Genomic DNA, 21,159 nt, shown 5'->3' with positions numbered 1-21,159 from the left:
AGCCTGGCCAACATGTTGAAACCCCATCTCTACTAAAAAACAAAAATTAGCTGGGTGTTGTGGTGGGCATCTTAATCCCAGCTACTTGGGAGGTTGAGGCAGGAGAATTGCTTGAACCTGGGAGGCAGATGTTGCAGTGAGCAACCTCCACCTTATTTAAATTTAAATTAGACTGGGCCTGGCCTAATTTAAAAATAAGAGCAAATTTAAGAGTTTTATTTCAAATGAGTTGAGAATTTAGTGTTATTCAGGGGAGACAGTTCCTTAAACAGGAAGAGGGTTAATTTCTGCCTGGGGGAGAGATAGAAATCAAGAAAGTCTTTGGGCCGGGCGCGGTGGCTCAAGCCTGTAATCCCAGCACTTTGGGAGGCCGAGGCGGGTGGATCATGAGGTCAAGAGATCGAGACCATCCTGGTCAACATGGTGAAACCCCGTCTCTACTAAAAATACAAAAAATTAGCTGGGCATGGTGGTGCATGCCTGTAATCCCAGCTACTCGGGAGGCTGAGGCAGGAGAATTGCCTCAACCCAGGAGGCGGAGGTTGCGGTGAGCCGAGATCGCGCCATTGCACTCCAGCCTGGGTAACATGAGTGAAACTCCGTCTCAAAAAAAAAAAAAAAAAGTCTTTGACTGTCATGCTTGATGAGGGACAAATGAGACAATTTGTCAATCATGCTCTCAAGAAAGTCTCTTACTATGATTGCAGAGCGACATTGGAGATGGGCAGTAGAGACTGACAGCATGGGCTGGGCGCGGTGGCTCACGCCTGTAATCCCAGCACTTTGGGAGGCCAAGACACGCAGATCACTTGAGATCAGGAGTTAGAGATCAGCCTAGCCAACATGGTGAAACCCTGTCTCTACTAAAAATACAAAAATTAGCCGGGCATCGTGGTGGGCATCTGTTGTTCCAGCTCCTCGAGAGTCTGAGGCAGGAGAATCACTTGAACCCTGGAGGCAGAGGCTGCAGTGAGCCAAGATTGCACTCCAGCCTGGGTGACAGAGCAAGACTCCGTCTCAAAAAAAAAAAAAAGGCTGACAGCATGGCCACTGTTCTCATCTCCTAGGGCTGCCACAACTAAGTGCCAAAACTGTGTGGCTTGAAACAACAGAAATTTATTATCTCACAGTCCTGGAGGCCAGAAGTCAGGAATGAAGGTGGTATTAGGGCCATGCTCTCTCTGGAAGACTCTAGGGAGAATCCTACCTGCCTCTTCCAGCTTCTGGCGGTTGCTGGCAATCCTCGGTGCTCCTTGGCTTCAGGTGCATTGCTCTGATCTCTGCCTTCATTGTCACAAGGTCTTCTCTCTGTATGTCTGTGTCTCTATTTCAACATTTCCCTCTTTTTATTTTTATTTATGTATTTATTTATTTATTCATTATCTATTTTTGAGACAGAATCTTTCTCTGTTGCCCAGGCTGGAGTACAGTGGCACAATCTCAGCTCACTGCAACCTGTGCCTCCTGGGTTCAAGCAATTCTCCTGCCCCATCCTCCCCAGTAGCTGGGATTACAGGTGCACACCACCACATGGCTAATTTTTTTGTATTTGTAGTAGAGACAAAGTTGCACCATGTTGGTCAGGCTGGTCTCGAACTCCTGACCTCAGATGATCCTCCTTGGTCATTTGGTGGTCTTGGTCTTTCTTGGTCTCCCAAAGTGCTGAGATTACAGGCATGAGCCATTGTGCCCGGCCCCTCTTTTTATTTTTTGAGGGGCATAGGTCTCACTTTGTCACCCAAGCTGGAGGGCAGTGGTGTGATACTGGCCCACTGCAACCTCTGCCTCCCAGGCTCAAGCTATCCTCCCACCTCAGCCTCCCAAGTAGCTGGGACTACAGGCTCACACCACCATGCCCAGCTAATATTTGCATATTTTGTAGAGACGGGGTTTCGCCATGTTGCCCAGGCTGGTCTCAAACTCCTGGACTCAAGCAATCCAACCACCTTGGCCTCCCAAAGTCCTCTTCTTATGAGGACACCAGCCATTGGATTAAAGTCCACTCTAATCCAATATGACCTCATCTTAATTTGATCACATCTGCAAAGTAAGATTACATTCTGAGGTTGTGGTAGACATGAAATTGCAGTGATACTATTCAATCCAGTACAGCTGCTCAGCTAGGACTCACCTAAAAATGAGAAGCAGCAAGAGGCAGAGGGCCGTTTCGCCTTGTGGTTAAATACAGGTTGCAGAATCAGCCAGACCTAGATTCAAATACTGGTTTTACTTGCTGGTCAGCTATGCGAGCTCAGGCAAGTCATTCAACATCGCTAAGCAGTTTCCTCATCCATGCAATGGGTTTAATAAAAGCCTGTGCTTCCTAGGGTTGCTGAGTAGATAAATGAGATCAGGACAGCGCCTGCTATTTTAAAAAATAATAATAATAATAACTAAAAATTTACCCGGTTGCAGTGGTTCTCGCCTGTAATCCCAACACTTTGGGAGGCCGAGGCAGGTGGATCACTTGAGGTCAGCAGTTCAAGACCGGCCTGGCCAACATGGTGAAAGCCCATCTCTAATAAAAATACAAAAATTAGCCAGTGTGGTGGCACACACCTGTAATCCCAGCTCAGGGGGCAGAGGTTGCAGTGAGCCGAGATCGCACCACTGTGCTCCAGCTTAGGCAACAGAGCGAGACTCCGCCTCAAAAAATAAAAAGTCAAAAACAATTAGCTTTTGATGCTACAGTCCCTAGTACCACAGTTCCTGCCAGTCTTTCAGGGAAGAATGTAGAGAGCTAAGTAGCAAAACGGGATGGTTTATGATTCAAGGCCCAGATGCTTGTTCCAGGATGTACCTGCCACACAAGGTCAGAGAGCTCAGGGTGACTGGGCTCGAGCAGGCGTAGACTTTAACATTTAATAACAAACAGATGCAAAGTTAGTGCTGCAATCTGAAACTCTGCAGTGAAGCCATATTGGCTTCCCCCTCCCCCTCCACCAGGGCGTATCTATAGAGCTTATCATAGAAGTCTGCACAGTATAACCAGGCTGAACGTCTTCTAGCACCCTAAGTGCTAATATCTACTGCCTGTGGCCCTTCTCTTCCAATGCACTTGACCATCAGGACATTAGAGAGAGGTTATGGCTTCCATCCGGATGGCCCTGGCCTCCTTTTATCTAGGCTGTCCCCATTGGAAGGAGCCCCTGAGAGGGGATGGCTGGTGAAGGTGTGCATGGCTGCATGTGCTGATCTCTGATAACATCCCAAAGACAAACAAAAACGACCTGGGATGATCAACATTTTGCACAGATCAGGGAGAACTGGCTATTCTCCTGTGCTGGCTTTTGTGTTCCATTAGAAATGGATTAAATCACCCAGACACTGAAATCTTTTGGTTGACATTTTCATTTAATACTCACCATTATAGCTGGGCTTGAGTCCTCTGTCTGTGACCTGTACTGTGAGTCAGCCAGGCCCAGGCACATCATTTATGGGGCTGATTTGTCATCTTCTAGCAGCCAGCTGCAGCTTCTGTTTCCTCAGCATTGAGGAAAATCATTTGCACAAAGTGTTGTTTCTCAATTCTAGCTTTTTACTTTTTTCCCCTTGGTGACAAGTGGGACTAAGCCATTGATTCACTTATCATGGTGGAGTGCCTATTTGTAGCGTGGGATCCAGTGTCAATTGCCGCAATTCAAATCCCACCTCTACAAATCAAGAGCCTTGCGTTAACGTCTCTAAACCCTAGTTGCTTCATCTCTAAAAGGAAAATCATAATAACGCCCACCCAGAAGGCTGCTGAGAGGATTGTTCTAGGCTTGGATTGTTCCTCAGGAAGCTGACTATGAGAGGTAGCAAGCTGGACTTTATTACAGAATTCTAGAAGCAACACGGGAAGCAGGACTGCGCAGAGGGAGAAGCTGAGCTGTGATGCAGTCCCAAAGAAAGCGGCAGTCAACCCCAGAGGGCACTCTGGAGCTGGGGTAGCCTGTTAGCCCTATCCTGAGTCGGACCAAAGGGGCTGGGCTCCTAAGCTCCTCGGTAGATGAGTCACTGGATGCAGGTTGTCCCTGGAGGGACGTGTGACCTTGGGCAAGGCAGTTATCTTCAGCTGTGTCAGTCCCCATAGGCAGCTGAGACTGGGCTTCCTACAGCATCCCCAACAGCAGGTGGAATAAGTCTCTCATCTCTGAAAGTGAATCTGGACAGCACACATTGCAGCTTCTCCCATGAAAATGAAATGCAGTGATCCACACAAGGCCTTTCACTTAGTACCTGGCATGCAGTAAATGCTCAATAAGTGGTAGCTTTACAATTGTTGCTTTAGTAACTATTATCTGTCAGGCACTATGCTAGAGGCTGGGGACCCAGTGGTGATTGACAGTCAGCTCCTGCCCTCACGAAACTCAATCCATGGGCAAATCAGACCATCAGACAAGCAATTGCAATGCAGTGCCATTGACAGGTGGCACAGGATGTATAAGGGAGCACCTGTTGGGTTGGTGCAAAAGTCATCACAATTTTTGCCACAATAGAAGGGACACATGACCCAGACCAGGAGGATGAAGAAGAGTGATGCCAAAGGTTAATACCTGATGATGAAGGAGAGTTAGCCAGGCAAAGAGAGTGAGAGGCCATTGGGTGTTGGAGACAAGGGCTCTCCAGGTGGAGGAAGCAGGGTGGGCAGAGGCAAGGGCAGGCTGTGTCAGCACCTGCATGATATGGTGCAGCACGGCCAGCCAGAGCGCACACCAGGCTGATGGGAGGAAGGTCTTATGTACACCAGGCCAAGGAGTGTGAGGCAACAGGGAGGCATTAAAGATTTCTAGGCAGAGAAGGGGAAAGGCCTGTTTCGTGCTTGAAAGGTTGCTCTGGCTACTATGTGGGCAGTGACTTGGAGATGAACAAGATTAGAGGATGGTTTACATAACCAAGTGCCTACACACACATACACACACACACACACACACACACACACACACACACACACACACACACACGAGATTAGAGGCTGGGAGATCCATTAGGAGGCTGTGCCAGGGTCCAGATGACAGGCAAGGGTGACCTGGACAGGTTGGTGGCACTAAAGGCAGACAGGAGTTCACAAGGAATAGCTAGGAGGTGGAATCCACAGATTTAAGGGTAATTAAATGGGCCAGGCACAGTGGCTCATGCCTATAATCCCAGTACTTTGGGAGGCCAAGGCAGGCAGTTCACCTGAGGTCAGGGGTTCCAGACCAGCCTGGCCAACGTGGTGAAACCCCATCTCTACTAAAAATACAAAAATTAGCCAAGCGTGGTGGCATGTGCCTGTAATCCCAGCTACTCGGGAGGCTGAGGCAGGAGAATCGCTTGAACTCAGGAGGTGGAGTTTGCAGTAAGGCAAGATCGCAACACTGCACGCCAGTCTAGGCGACAGAGCAAGACTCTGTCTTTAAAAAAAGAAAAAAAAGGATAATTAAATAGTGAGGGGCAAAAGAAATCTAGGGTTATGCTTAAGCTCCTGATCTGGGCATATGAACTCCAGGAGGCCTGCAGAGGGAGTGTCTGAAGGTCTGGAGACAAGAAAAAGCCACCGAGGACAGACATGATGAATTCAACATGGCTCCAAGACTTGCGTCTCTGTTTTAGACAAACCCTGTGGAAGTCCCTAGTGGAGGATAACTGCTCTGCGGTTGAGCAGGTCTATGCAAACCTACCCCCAAAGGCTGAGGAAGCTGAGAAGCTGAAGAAAGAGGTGGACAAATCCAGTTTCTCAGAAAGAAACACTTAATAGGGACTTACAAACATGAGCCATGTCCTGGATGGCTGCAACACAAGATGGTGGATCCCTGCACTGTTACCCGCAAGTCCCAGCGCTTGTATACCATAGGGAGTTTGTCAAGGGCAGGATTTGTAGTATGTAGGAATTACAGTAATACCAACATTATTTTGACTTAAGGGTAAGTATGGGAAAATAGGAAATCTTAGAGACATTCCCGGAACTGGGGTTCATCAGAAGTGAATATGGCAGATGAACATGCAAGATGGAGCTGCTTTAGCCTCCAGAGCAACCGTCAGAAGCAGCTATGTTAGTCCCAGAGCAACCTGCTTCCTCCCTGCTTCTTCTTTCAGGGGCGAAGTGGCCAAGAAAAAACACTTTTGGTGTTTATTTGTTTATTTATTTATTGAGATAGAGTCTCGCTCTGCTGTCCAGGCGGAGTGCAGTGGCACAATCTCAGCTCACTGCAAACCCCACCCCCTAGGTTCCAGCAAATCTCCTGCCTCAGCCTCCCGAGTAGCTGGGATTACAGGCACCCACCACAATGCCCAACTAATTTTTGTATTTTTAGTAGAGATGGGGGTTTCACGCCGTTGGCCAGGTTGGTCTTGAACTCCTGGCCTCAAGTGATCCACCCACCTCTGCCTCTCAAAGTGCTGGGATTATAGGCATGAACCACTGCACCTGGCCTCTGTGTTTATTTAAACTGGAATTGTAGTGGAAAGCAAATTGAGCAAGGAAGAAGGTAGAAATAAAATTTCATTCTGGATTCAATCTTCGATAAACATCAACATTTATTGAATGGACTCTGGACTCAGGGCTACAGATATAAGGAAGCATAAGACAGGCACTGATTTGGGGGTCTAGTTCCTTCAGCAGTAATATATCCCATGATAAATTAGTGCATTGACATTCGGGTTTATACACCAGCCTCTAACATGTTTGAGTCCGATAGTTCCGATGATGGGCCTAATCGTCGCTGGAGCTATTGGACTCCAAAGCTGATACGCATGCCTTTACAAGTGAGAATCATTCTGCTGGAAATGATTGGCAGGCCTCTCTGGCATTTCCTCCAGAAGGAGTAATCTGAGGGCAGGAAAGGGCAGAGGTATTGACTGCAAGGATTTGAGAATATTCTCTGATTCCGAGTTGGAAAACTGGGCCCAATATTAGTTCAAAGTATTTCTGGGGCAGGGAATGAGTCGGTATGCCTGAAGATCTAAAATGGAACCTCCCTAACATTCTGTCTTTCTGGAACACGGTCTCTCTTTCCCAGGGAAATTGGGGTGCTCATTGACATCTGTTAAATAAGCTATAGAAGGTCACTGTTCTGGACTAAACTCTTGGATTAGGCCTCGACAGACCCAACTAAAAATCAGAAAGGAGTCACTCATACTAAAGTTCCACGTCACCAAACCCAAAACCAACCTGTTATTTGACTTTCTGAGAAATCAGGAGAGATGATAGTCTAATTTCCCAAACAGGCTACTTTTGAATTAGGGGTGGGGGTTGGAGGGTGACAGGAGGTGGTTGGTGGCACCATCTCCACGCAGTCGAAAATCCCTGCATAGCTGGGCACGGTGGCTAACACCTGTAATCCTAGCATTTTGGGAGGCTGAGGCGGGTGGATCACTTGGGACCAGGAATTTGAGACCAGCCTAGCCAACATGGCGAAACCCCTGTCTCCACTAAAAATACAAAAACTAGCCAGGCATGGTGGTGCATGCCTGTAATCCCAGCTACCTGACAGGCTGAAGCAGGAGAATCACTTGAACCCTGGAGGCAGGGTTGCAGTGAGCCGAGATTGCGTCACTGCTCTCCAGTCTGGGAGACAGAGCAAGACCCTGCCTCAAAAAAAAAAAGAAAAAGAAAATCCCTGCATACTTTGTTTGTTTTTTGTTTTGTTTTGTTTCTGAATCGGAGTCTGGCTCTGTCACCCAGGCTGGAGTGCAGTGGTGTGATCTCAGGCTCACTACAACCTCTGGCTCCCAGGTTCAAGTGATTCTCCTGCCTCAGCCGTCCGAGTAGCTGGGATTACAGAAGCGTGCCACCACGACCAGCTAATTTTTGTATTTTTAGTAGAGACGGGGTTTTGCCATGCCGGCCAGGCTGGACTTGAATTCCTGATCTCAAGTGATCTCCTGCTCGACCTCCCAAAGTGCTGGGATTACAGGTGTGAGCCAGCACCCTCAGCCCCTGCATACTTTTGACTCTCCCAAAACTACCAATAGCCCACTGTTGACCAAAAGCCTTGCCAATAACATGAACAGTCAATTAACACATATGTTGTATGTTACATGTATGATATACCTTGTTCTTGCAATAAAGTAAGCTAGAGAAAAGAACATGTTATTAAGAAAATCATAAGGAAGACATTTACATTTACTGCTCATTAATTGGAAGTTGATCATGATAATCATCATCATTCTCATCAACTTCACATGGAGGATGAGGAGGGGAAGGAAAAGGAGGGATTGATTCCACTGTCTCAGGGGTGGCAGAGGCAGAAGAGGTGGAAGAGATGGAACGGGAGACAGGAGAGGCAAGCATACTTGGCGCAACTTTTATTGAAAAAAATCCAGGCCAGGTACGGTGGTTTATGCCTATAATCCTAGCACTTTGGGAGGCCAAGAGGGGTGGATCACCTGAGGTCAGGAATTCTAAACTAGCCAGGCCAACATGGTGAAACCCCATCTCTACTAAAAATACAAAAACTAGCCCAATGTGGTGGTGGGCACCTGTAATCCAGCTACTCCAGAGGCTGAGACAGGAGAATCACTTGAACCCAGGAGGCAGAGGTTGCAGTGAGCCCAGATTGCACCACTGCACTCCAGCCTGGGTGACAAGAGGGAAGCTCTGTCTCAAAAAAAAAAAAGAAAAGAAAAGTAAAAAATCCATGTACAGATGGACCTGCTCAGTTCAAACCCATGTTAAGGGTCAATTGTACAGTAATCTGAAGTATGTAACCTGATGTTAACCAATCATTTCTCTCTCTCTTTCTCTCTCTCTTTCTTTTTAAGAGATAGGGTCCTGCTCTGTCGCTTAGGCTGGCATAAGAAGCACAATCATAGCTCATGGCAGCTTCAAACTCCTGGTCTCAAGTGAGCCTCCCACCTCAGCCTCCTGAGTAGCTGAGACTACAGGCATAAGCCACTGCACGTGCCTTATTTTTTTATTTTGTAGAGGTGTAGGTCTCATTGTGTTGTCCAGGCTGGTCTCAAACTCCTGGACTCAAGAGGTCATCCAGTCTTGGCCTTCCAAAGTACTGGGATTACAGGCGTGAGCCACAGTGCCAAGCCCTCATCAATTATTTTTCTGTGATTCTCTCTGTCCCCTTCTTACAAGGAAAGTAATTTTAAAACAACCAATTTAGTCTTGGTTCTTTGTTTCTGCTTTCTTCAGCCCTTCTGCTCAGCTTTTGGGAACACTTATTCTCATTTAATAGAGGTGTTGCCCAATTCTAGAATCACAAATAAAATCAATTAAGATCTTTAAACTAACAATAAAAGTTAAAAAATAAAAACAAACTAAAAGATCTTTAAATTAAATATGTTGTAATTTTCTCCTTTGACAGGTTACAAGTGCAGCCTCCATGGAATGAACCAAACGAAAAAATGTCACTGTTAGGTTAGGTCTTTACTTCCCAAATGAGGGTCAAGATGTAGGTTAGCAAGAACCAACCTCTACCATAAAAAAGATCCAAACCCAAGAGAATGTGATTTTTCTTTAAAGCTGTTTACTACAACGAAACTTTCTTTTTATTCTGGGAGATTAAAAACCATCAGCTGACACAGCCTTTTTTTCCTTGAAGTTTCCAAAGAAAAGCAGGTGAGTTTGCACTGACTTCCATTTTCTCCCTGCCTTCCTTCTAGTGTCAGATGAGCGTCCCCGCGCTCTTCCCAGGCAGCCCTCAGTGTCCCCGGCTGTCATATATGGGGGAGGGGATGGGGGTAGGTGAGATGGCTTTGTTTGTAAGGGAAGGAGGAGCGGCAGGCACTGGGAGCACCGGCTCCGGCCCCGGCCCCGGGAACACTCACTGGGCGTAAAGGAGAGGGACGGAGGGAGTGTGAAAGCCGAAACCCGCCCCGGGCGCACGGAGGACGCCCCCAACTCAGCCCGTCTGGCGTCCCACCCGCAGTCAGACCCTGAAGGCGCGCCCGCGGCCACTCGGGCTGGGGCACGCGCACGAGGAGGCTCGGGGAGGGGCGGGGGCGGGCGGGGAGGTGGGGGAGGGGCGAGCGGGTCGAGGCCCCGCCCCCGCCCGCAGCCCCGCCCGCCGCGATTATAGCCGATGACTCAGGGCGGAGCTCCACATCCAACCCCGGGCCGCGGCCAACTTCTCTGGACGGGACTGGAAGTTTCTAGCCGACCAGTTGCTACCTCCCTTTATCTCCTCCTTCTCCTCTGGCAGCGAGGAGGCTATTTCCAGACACTTCCACCCCTCTCAGGCCACGTCACCCCCGCCTTTAATTCATAAAGGTGCCCGGCGCCGGCTTCCCGGACACGTCGGCGGCGGAGAGAGGCCCGCGGCGGCTGCCCGGCCAGAGACTCGGCGCCCGGAGCCCGCGTTCCGCACCCGCGCCCCGGCGGCCCCCGCTCCGGGCCGACCCCATCACCTACCCAGCATGAGCGCCGCCACCCACTCGCCCATGATGCAGGTGGCGTCCGGCAACGGTGACCGCGACCCCCTTCCCCCCGGCTGGGAGATCAAGATCGACCCGCAGACCGGCTGGCCCTTCTTCGTGGACCACAACAGCCGCACCACGACGTGGAACGACCCGCGCGTGCCCCCCGAGGGCCCCAAGGTGAGCCGGGCCCGCGGCCCGCCCTGGTCGGCGGCGCCACCTCGACGGCTGGCGGCGGGAAGCGGGCCAGGCGGTGGGACGCGAGGCGGCGGGGCCTGGGGGTCGGCCAAGGCCCCTCGCGGGCGGACACCGGCTCCGCGCCCCGCCACACATTCCCGCGGCCCCCGGACGAGTCCCTGCTCCCGACCCGCCCTTGACAGGCGTAGGGACGAAAGGAGGCCCCGGGATCTGGTGGCCCGGGAAGCGTCCCCGCAGTGGTCCCTGTGCCGTCCGCGGCTCGACTCCAGGACGGAGGGCCGGGTGTCCGGCGCTGGCCTAGCGCTCCCGGGCGTGGAGGAGGGCAGCCGGCCTGGTCGGCTCCGGAGGCCGCAGTCCCTACTGCCCGCTTGGCCTCCGGGCCCGGGACCAGCGGTGCACGCCGCTGTCCGCGAACGCAAGGGAGACACAGCTTGGGTGGTGGTTTTGGGGGATTTTTACCTCTCAAGTTCCCTAACTTGTTTGAGGGATGTCTTCACTACTGTCCCGTCTGAGGCACCCAATGACTCAGGAGGCTGGTGTCAAAACATTTATGTGCCTGTATATATATATATGTATTTCAAATTAAAATTGTATTGTTTGAAGGTGCTTTGGATATGTATGTATCCTAGTATCGCTTGTAAAATAAAAAACGGGGTGCATGTCTCCCCAGCAGTTTCTAAACTAGAGAGGGAGAATGTCTTACAGTTGGCCATTGCCTTACCACATTGCCTCACACTGGAGAGAAAGGGAATGATAATGTGTATATTTATAATGGCATTCGCTTCCTGCCTTGTTATGGTATTAAAATACTTAGGATTTGTTACCAGTACACAAATAACTGAGTAATGATACTCTTGTGAATATAGCAGAAGTAGTCTTCAAAAGAGCTGGTAAATTATTTTGAAGATTTAAAAACTCAGCAAATTAAAAATGCTTTGTAACCCATTATTTTAGAAGAAAGACCTATATTGTTTCCCTTCATTTTTATACACTTTTTGTTTTAACAATATTGATAAAACTCTGGTTCCCAACAGTGAGATGGTGTACAGTCAGCAGTTTACATTTACGAGAGATTCATTGTATATTTATTCTTGAAAATTAATATAAGAGGCTGTAATTAGCTGGGATGGGCACAGTTAAATATACATTTTTGGGTGTCTGTTCAACCCATTTTTGGGTGAAACTGACACTCATTTCAAACCCCCTTTCTTAGCAGTCTCCGTGGATGTACATGATCTTTAGTGTGGTTTACAACTATTACTTTGAGGGCGTCTTCCTGTGTCTTCCTGTCGACATAGGGACAGTAGTATTTGCTGGCCGCCTTTGTTATGAGTAAAGATTAAGTTTGAATGTAAACATTGCCAGTACTTTGTTCTCAGCGTGAAACTTACCCAGCAAGTTGAGATCTTCCTGTACCCACCTGGTGCATGGGTTAGGCTGTAGTTTCATAAACCTTAAAAGGAAAAAAGCAGGTTTAGTTACCATTATTCTTCTGAACAAATAGAAAGTAAGAACTACTAAATCAGAAGTCTGATGCTGGAAAGGTTTATTTGAAAATTTCACAGTCAAAATGTTCAAGTTGAAAGGTCCTTGAAGATGTTTTAGGGAGGCTTCTTTAGTTTCTGAAAAAACCCGGAGAGTTCAGGTGTGATATTTGAAAGTCATCCAGCTGGTACCAATAGCACGGAGAGCACTGATGTCAGGAGAGTCTTAGTAAGAGGCAGTGTGTCTGTTCAGAAGTTGGAAGTGAATGTCTTGTGAAACTGTGAAGCATGCAGGCTAAAATACCTGATTATCTTTGTGCCCTCCCGGCCACCAAGTTATTGGGTCACCGACTTCTGTGCCGTGATTGCTTGGATTTTGATGATGGGGACATGATCAACTCAAGAGACTTCTCTTTACCAAATCAATGACTTGAGACTTGTGAGCGTAGCACCAAAACTTAAGGAGAAAACGAACATTCAGGCCATGAGCTGTTTGTGCTTCATTGCTTTTGATCCTGTGCTTTGACACACCCAATATATGGTGACTAATTCAGTTGCACTTGTGTGAATTACACCTTACTCAAGACTAAATGTAGTGAAAAATCCTTCAGTATCATTTTGTATTCGAAATTGGTTTCTCAATGCGTAATGAGAAAAGGGCCCTCACAGAAAAACAAAGGGCGATTTTGGAGGAGTTGAGCTGAGGCCCAGATCTGGGCATTACCATCTTTAAGAAGAAATGCTGTCAGTCAGTAAAAATCTGTTCATTGAGCACGAGGAGCTCAAGAGAAACCTCTCTTTTGGGGGATGACTTGGCTTGAGGATGTTTAACATTTTTGTTTTATTTTGTTTTGTTGAGACAGAGTTTCACTCTTGTCGCCCAGGCTGGAGTATAATATTGCGATCTCGGCTCACCTCAACCTCCACCTCCTGGGTTCAAGCAATTCTCCTGCCTCAGGCTCCCAAGTAGCTGGGATTACAGGCATGCACCACCACACCTGGCTAATTTTGTATTTTTAGTAGAGACGGGGTTTCTCTATGTTGGTTAGGCTGGTCTTGAACTCTCGACAGGATCCGCCTGCCTCGACCTCCCAAAGTGCTGGGATTACAGGCATGAGCCCCTGCACTCAGCCTAGGATGTTTAAAATTTAACTGCATTAGTTAAAAAAAAAACAGGAAAAGACTAGACCTTTGTATTTTAGTCTTCTGCTGTCTTGCAGTTGATCCTCCACCTTCCCTGAAGTGGTTAGGACAACTCCCTGTTTTTGCAGAAGGGCAGAGTAAAAGCAAGTGTCTTCTGTTGTTGCTGAAGCAGGCCAGCGGCCCACAAAGATGTTGGACTTCATCCAGCCCCATTCTAAGCAGCTGGATCTCCACACCTGCAGTCTTCCTGGATTTTGATTTTCTGTACACTTGGGCTTCCCACTAATTTGGCAAGTTCATACCAGTCCAGGACCCCTCCTGGCAGAGGTTGGCATTCAGTACTGGTTGTAGCCACTCCTCCAGGCTCTTCTCCCTGAATAAACAGAGGCCGGATACTCTGGAGTGCTGTTCCCCGCCAGGCCTCCCTGGGATGAGAGGGAGACCTCCCTCCCTCATGGAGCAGGGCTGTTCTAGCTCTGTGGATCCTGGAGTTTACCAGCCTGGCAGTCTCCAGGGAGTCCTGTTAAGAACACAGATTGTGGCTGTGTCTCACCACTTGCCTGCCCAAACCCCATGTTCAAATCCGAATTGCTCAGTGTAGAGCCCAGAAATCTATTAAGTTCAAAAAGCTATTGTGGTGGTTCTGATTGTGCCACACTGCAGTGGGAGCCACGGATGGCCAGTGATCCCATTTTGGGGAAGAGGAACTGCAGATTAGTGCCTCCTGAACATCTAGCCTGCAGAGCCTTTTCCCGAGCCTCCATTTTCCTTCTTGGGGAAACGCCTGGGTGCCTGGGCTTCTGAAGGTGTGAATATGGGGGTGACATGGGGAGTGAGCGAAAACAGCACACTGCAAAGTCTGGCAGGGTGACTGGCAGTGTGAGAGTGGGGAGGTGGTCCAGAGACCTTCCTGGACCCCAGGAAGAAGCATGCCAGAGCCTTTCCTTTCTGTCTTGCCCACCCAGCAGAATCTCACCATAATCATTTGACAGATTATATTCAAGCACTGTGAGAGGGAGGTAGAAACATCCTTTCAGAGCACATTGGAAATGTTTCGAGTTATGATTGAAGTAGAGACTCATTCATTCTGCTTAAGGTTCAGCAGAGCCTCCTGAATTTTCTCAAAGATGAGATCATTTTGTTCTTTGCAGATCGATTACAAGCTGTTGTGCCTCTTAGCAGAGTCAGAGTGCAGTCAGGAAATGAGTGGCCATTCTCTCCTTAGTGTTTTCAGCAACTTGCAGTGATGGCTGAGCAAGTTCCTGTGCAACTGCATGAAAGTGATTTGTTGGAGAGGAATGAAGAGCATGGCCAGATGCCTTGGAGCCCAGCTCATCCAGGACTTCCATTTTCCCCTCTAAATAACAGCCTGTGTTGTTCACACGAGAATCGACTGCACCTCCGAGAACATCATTTGTCCCCTGTTTTTTTGGGTAGGTTTGCCCTTTATGAGGGTGGAACCTGTACACAGGACCTGTGGCAGTGTTTGATATTAGCCAGGGCTGGGAAGGCTTAACTGTTGGATGCTAGCAGGGCTGCTTGTGAGTCAGAAAGCTTCATGCCACCCATGAGGCTTGCTTAGTGCTGTCTTCATTTCTGGAATGACACACAGTCACCTTATATAAACCATTCTACATGTTTGTTACTTTCTATTGACATTTAAAAATGATGTTCTGATGTTTATCATCCAAAGTAGAAAACTATTAATCATCCAGACCTACTTTTTCTCCTTTAAGTTTTGCTGTTTTCATATTGCTCTTAAATGTTTAAGAGAGCTTACATAAGAAACTGCTTATTAGGATCTTTGAGACCTTCTGGCACTGATGAACACAGGTGAGCCCTGTGCCACACCTCACCGTGTTATTCTCCAGCCCCTCCTGGGTTCCCTTTTGTTATGAATCAAGTGCACACTCCTGATCTGCTTCTGCCTCAGAGCATAGACTCAGCTGGCCTTCTTTTTTTTTTTTGAGACAATTACACTCTGTTTCCCAGGCTGGAGTGCAGTGGTGCAGTCTTGGCTCACTGCAACATCCGCCTCCTGGGTTCAAGCGATTATTCTGCCTCAGCCTCCCTAGTAGCTGGGATTACAGGCACGCGCCACCACACCCATCAGCCGGCCTTCTGAGGCAGCCTCCAGAGCCCCTTGTTTTGCAGGTGCAGGATTTATCTCTATGTGTCACATGGCACATGTGATACCATGTGAGATATCCGGTGTTAAGTCTTCACATATTTCGATGAAGATATCTTGGGGACCTTGGCAGCTTTTTAGGAAGCCAGGCAGCTTGCAAAAGCTTAGGAAGAATTTGGGGGGAAAGGAATGAATGTGGGATTTTCTGTCTGTCAACATACATATATATACATGTGCCAGATATTGGCAGGTACTTTGAGAAGCCTTATCACTAAATTCTCATCAGCTCTCTGAAGCAGAAGCTGTGAAGTGTCTTATGTATGGGACAGCGGACTCAGAGAGGCAGTGTGCCTGGCCTGTGGCAAAACAGAAAGACTTCTGTGGCTTTACCCCACCTTGTTCCTGAATAGGTGATAGATCTGCCTTTAGCAGGCCTGGCTGCTTTGTACTCCCCAGGCACAGCGTGAGGTGATAAACAGTCCTGAATCCATCTTTGTACAGTTCATCAGAAATATTGGCCTGCTTTTTGAACCTGGGTCTGCACTTAGGAGACTGTCCCGGCTTTTCACTCACTTCTTTACCGCATCTGAAATTCACTGGGTGCCCACAGTGAGCGAGTCCCAGTGTTAAATGCCATAGAGTGGACAAGTCTGCCCACTTCGAGGCCGTTCTCCAGAGCATGTCCTGCCTTGCCCTGGTCCGAAGCAGGCCGTTTCTCCTCTAGACTGCATTTTATTTTAATTTGAATCTTTTTTCCTAAGCTCAGCACTTTTCTACTTTGCCTTGGGGTCACATCTCTGTTCAGAGTTCTGGGGCAGAGTCTGTGTGTTTCATCTCTGCCTCTTGATCCCTGGCAGGGTCCACAGGCTCAGAAAAGATTGAAGGAGTGACTGTGTCGAAAGGGCTAGAACAGGGCCTGGGCCCAGAGCTCAAAAGCAGTTCCAGAAAACCTGCCTGTAAAGGGTGTAGGTGTGTCCCAGGAAGGCTTCCATTGGTTCCTAAGAACTGCAGAGTTATCCTGGGCTCCTAAAGGTACCCTGAGCCCTGCTCCTTTTTGTCACTTTCCAAATGGCCTTCTCTGCACAAAGGACTTCAGTATTGATTTCCTCATTTCTCCCTTACAGGTCTGGAGAAGCTCTTTTTGTTTCACCCAATGACACAGCGTCCTCCAGCAGGGCTGGAGAGGCCGGGAGCTGGCAGCAGCCAGACCCGGCTTCCATAGCTGCACAGAGAGCAGCCCTGGGCACTGTGAAAGGAGTCTCTTAAAAATCTTCTCTCATGTGGCTGGCAGTAAGATCAGATACCATATACGTGAAGCTTCTTATTCACTGTCAATTCAGAAAAGCCTAGAATCGCAGAGTGCCGGCTCTATGCGTCAGGAGCCTGTAAACAACCCAGCCGTCCGAGAGCTCCCAGCACAGAGCTGTGCTCCAGTGAACTGAGAAGACTTTTTACAGAAAATTCCTTAGTATTCAATTGAGAACAAACATTTCCCATTTTAAAGTATCTTCCTCAGTGTTTATTAAAGTAGAATTCTATATTTTTTTATTATTTAAAAAATTCTTCCTTGACACTGAATGAATGAATAAATGAATGGATGGTTTAAAAATCCAAACAGTGGGAGGATGGGAAGGCCCCTTCATGTGCAGAGGAAAAGCCAGACCCTTCACTGGTCCTTCCTTTCAGGATCAGTTCAGACCCCTAGCATCCAAGGCCGGTTAGCACTTCTTCCTGGGTTGGGTTGAGGGGGGGGTCTTCCTCGGTTCTGATAGCGCTCCATGCCGGGCGTCCCTGTGGTCTTGGGGCTGTGGTGACTCAGAATTAAGCTGAGTGCTCTCACTGTCCTGGCCCCTTTCTGGCTGGCCCGATGACTCAGCACCGAGTGCTGGCTCCCTGACCCAGAGCACACTTGAACTGAATGTTCCAGGTCTGAGCCTCAGCCCAATGTGGCCGGGCAAAATGGAAGCTTCTCTCTCCTGCTGCATTTTACCCTGGAAGATGAAGGTTTTGGAGATGTTAGTGACACGTGGATGTTACCACAGTGTACAGCTGTGACAGGAGTAGCAGAAAGGTTAGCATCTACCTGGCCTTACCATCAAATCTGGGTTCTAGAGATCTTAGGCAAAGCACTTACCCTCCCTGAGCCTCAGTCTCCCCTTCTGTGAAATGGGCATAGCAAAACTCCTGCCAACAGGGTTGGGAGAATCAAGGGAGATAGTGCATCGGAGGTGAATGCCCCACAGCCTGAACTGATGGATGTGTGGAACCCCCAGAAACATTTGCAGCCTGCTCTGTGGAATAGAAATGTGTTTTCGGATAGGTGTGTGGCCTCTCCACACAGTAGACTGTCCTGGCTGTCCATGGGCCTTTCAGGTGTCCGAGAGGCTTGGGATCTTGTTTCTTAGATTAGAAGCGAGGCCTCCTCTTATCCTCCTGTACAGAGTGTAGCTGACTCTCTCTACCAGCGTCTGGGTGGCTCTCAGAGCCCTCCCTGGGGCTTCCCATGCCCCTTGTGAGTGGAAGACGTAGAAGAACAGTCACAAGTGAAGCTGCGGGTCCTTCCGGAGCCTTGACCTGTCTGCCATCCCCTGCCTGTGTGTCCGTAGATGCATCTCCCCATTCTCTGCCCAAGACAGGCTGGGGCCTTATTTCCAGCACTGTGCTGTGTAGAGCACTGGCTTTACTCAGCCCCAGCTCCTCCAGGGGAGGGTCTCCTTAGCCTTGTCTGTGTAGCCCCAAAGTACCAGGCAGGAAGTAGGAGTGTAGCCTGTAAGGGGGGATATCAGGCCGCCTTACTGAGGTACCAATTACCTGCACAGCTGTTCTGGACCCAACTCTTAGGGGTGTAAATGTCACTGCAGATGGAAGGAGGGAGGGGTTTTCCAAGTGCCACCACCTTCTTGCAGGGAGTGTGGCTGCTTGGGCCAAATGCTTGAGAAGCTGCTGTAGGTGGGAGCAGAGCCCCCCGGGACTTAAGGGTCTCACCGTCCATGAGAGACCCTTGCCTGCACTGCAGCTGATGAACTGAGGATGTTTTTCTTTTGGAAATTGTATTTTGTACAGAATACACATCTGCTGATGCTGTGCACTGAGACCTAACAGACAGTTGTAGGGTGGTGTCTGGATGACGGACTCGCCAGGTGGCTGACCAGGGTGTTCACTTTTAGCATGGATATGTAGCAGATGAGAGAGGCCCTTTTCCTTGTCTCTGTCTAAATTCAGAGTTTGCTTCCTGGGATGGAAATTTCAGGTACTTTCCATCTGTGATTTGTGACTGGAGGATTAAAGCACGTGGCTCTGCTTTTTTTTTTTTTTCTTTCCTGAAGAAGAGGTAGGTCGTTTCTCACGTGCCCTGAAGCTAACTTTTGTGTGACATCCCAGTCCCTACCTCTGCCACATGAAACCCGTGAGGCGGGCTGCAGGGGCTGGGGCTGCAGGCAGGCTGGATTCTGACGAGTGCCCCCAGCAGGAGAAATACCAGCAGCTGCGGATGGTGCCTGGCCTGGGGACGCCTGACGTGTGCCCTGGTAAGGGTCCACCGAGGGTGTTGAGGAAACGCCAGCAGATGTTCTGCTCCCAGACAGACCCTTCTGTGCCCCAGCCTGGCTTGGCTTTTCTCCCTAGGCCTCAGGGAGATGTGTGTACAGAGCCACAGTCAGTGCACCTGGGTGCCCCTGCTCAGCTGAGAGTTTGTCTGCAGTGCAGGCCTCTTCCCCAGAGCAGTGGCCCGGCCTGTTGGAGAGGCGGGTGGTTTAGGGCTTAAGTCCCTAGAGTTGTTTTTGGCTGTTTGCTTCCAGGTTGTGAAACTTTAAATACAGTCTTCAGCAGAGAAAGTGACATCCTTGCTAATTAGCCCTCTTAAGACTCTCAGGCTTTTCTGGTCCCGGTCGCAGAGGCAGGATGACGAAGGGAACGTCATCGTTTGGGAAGCGTCGCAATAAGACGCACACGTTGTGCCGCCGCTGTGGCTCCAAGGTCTGCCACCTTCAGAAGTCAACCTGCAGCAAATGTGGCTACCCCACCAAGCGCAAGAGAAAGTATAACTGGAGTGCCAAGGCTAAAAGACGAGATGCCACCGGGACTGGTCTAATGAAGCACCGAAAAATTGTATACCGCAGATTCAGGCGTGGATTCCATCAGGGAACAACACCTAAACACAAGAGGGCAGCTGTTGCAGCATCCAGTTCATCTTAAGAATTTCACCGATTAGTCATGCAATAAATGTTCTGGTTTTAAAAATACAAAAAAAACAAAAAACAAAAAAAACCTCTCAGATAAAGGGGCTTCTAATTCTAACCGGCTTGCTACCAACTTGGTGGGACAGATTCAAGAATTGGGCTTTGTTGGACTGGGCACAGTGGCTCACACCTGTAATTCCAACTTTGAGAGGCTGAGGCAGGTGGATCACTTGAGCCCAGGAGTTCAAGAGCAGCCTGGGCCACATAGCAAGACCTTATCTCTAAAACAAATAAATAAATAAATATATTTTTTTTAAAAAAATTAGGCTTTGTCAACAGCCCAACCAGCGAATACTGGAGAAAAGCTGAGCCCATCAATAACTATTTGTGGAATAAAGAAAGGCAGTTACGGCCTGGCATGGTGGCTCACGCCTGTAATCCCAGCACTTTGGGAGGCCAAGGCAGATGGATGACTTGAGGTCAGGAGTTTGATGAGACCAGTCTGGCCAACATGGTGAAACCTCATCTCCACTAACAATACAAAAATTAAGCCAGGCGTGGTGGCTCACACCTGTAATCCCAGCTCTTTGGGAAGCGAAGGTAGGTGGATCACCTGAGGTCGGGAGTTCAAGACCAGCCTGACCAACATGGAGAAAACCCTGTCTCTACTAAAAATACAAAATTAGCCAGGCGTGATGGCGCGTGCCTGTAATTCCAGCTACTCAGGAGGCTGAGGCACGAGAATTGCTTGAACTTGGGAGGCAGAGGTTGCAGTGAGCTGAGATGGTGCCATTGCACTCCAGCTTGGGCGACAGAGCAAGACTCAGTCTCAAAAAAGAAAAGAAAAAGAAACGCAATTATTTAGGGCACAGAGCAGCTTGGAGTTTACAAAGACTCGTACCTTATTTCACTTAACTCTTGCAGAGACCCCTGGGAAATGTGGGGATCTTTACAGCTGGGGAAACAGTCTTAGTAGCAAGGAGTCCTGTCTCTCGCCACGCAGCTGGTGAGCATCAAGGAGGGACTGGAACCCAGGGTGGCAACTTGAAGACACAGGCTCATGCTGGTTCATTCCTGTTTATTTGGACACAGCTGCAAAGAGAAGCAATGTTGGTTTTATCTTCTAAAAAAAAGTTTTCCCCATTGAAAACACATAGGGATAGTCATCTGTTTATCCCAGGATAAAGTGTGTGTGTGTGTGTGTGTGTGTGTGTGTGTGTGTGTGTGTGTATGGTAACAGGTGTATTAGATAAATCCACCAATAGCCTATGACTTGTGATTGTTTATAGAGTATGTGGTTGGCACAGATCTCTTGTCTTACCAGGAGGAGTAAGGCAAAGCCTAACTCCTAAGGTGTGCTTTAAGTGGAATGTGGACTTGGTTTATTATTCAGAATTTTCCCCAAGTCTATTATGTACTCAGAACAGTGCTGGGGTAGTGGGAGAGACCCTGCATTACAATCCATTGGGAACTGAAAGGATTTTGACTTTGGCTGTAGGGATGCGAATGGCTGTTGATTGTTTATTTCTGTATCAAATGGGCAGTAATACTGCATTCATTCATGTACCCCATCATAGCAAGCAGAGAGCTTCGATAGGGTGCTGAAGCTCGACTCCATTTACACTTTGTTTTTTTTTGTTTTGATTGTTGTTTGATTCAGAGTCTCACTCTCTTGCCCAGGCTGGAGTGCAATGGC

General features: G+C 48.6%; 2 protein-coding genes across 3 annotated transcripts in view; both read left to right on the top strand.

Moving 5' to 3' along the window:
• The first annotated feature begins 9,958 nt into the window (after positions 1 to 9,958).
• The window catches only part of BAG3 (BAG cochaperone 3), a 27,256-nt gene continuing 16,055 nt past the window's right edge, over positions 9,959 to 21,159 (top strand). For both annotated transcript variants that reach the window (XM_017509089.2, XM_017509088.2), the window contains exon 1: positions 9,959 to 10,512. In XM_017509089.2, the coding sequence (XP_017364578.1) occupies positions 10,333 to 10,512 (180 nt within the window). In that variant the 5' untranslated portion in view covers positions 9,959 to 10,332. The remainder of the gene's footprint in view (positions 10,513 to 21,159) is intronic.
• LOC108289577 (60S ribosomal protein L37-like) lies at positions 19,165 to 19,526 on the top strand. Its single transcript, XM_037731560.1, has one exon. The coding sequence runs from the start codon at positions 19,186 to 19,188 to the stop codon at positions 19,477 to 19,479; it is 294 nt and encodes a 97-aa protein (XP_037587488.1). The 5' UTR covers positions 19,165 to 19,185; the 3' UTR covers positions 19,480 to 19,526.

This window comes from Cebus imitator, unplaced genomic scaffold (genome assembly GCF_001604975.1).
Source record: "Cebus imitator isolate Cc_AM_T3 unplaced genomic scaffold, Cebus_imitator-1.0 Scaffold406, whole genome shotgun sequence".
Taxonomy (NCBI): domain Eukaryota; kingdom Metazoa; phylum Chordata; class Mammalia; order Primates; family Cebidae; genus Cebus; species Cebus imitator.
This window is presented reverse-complemented; position numbering and strand designations above follow the sequence as displayed.

What these genes read in the sequence shown, in the direction of transcription:
- LOC108289577 (XM_037731560.1), top strand. Translation starts at nt 19,186, where the DNA reads ATGACGAAGGGAACGTCATCGTTTGGGAAGCGTCGCAATAAGACGCAC.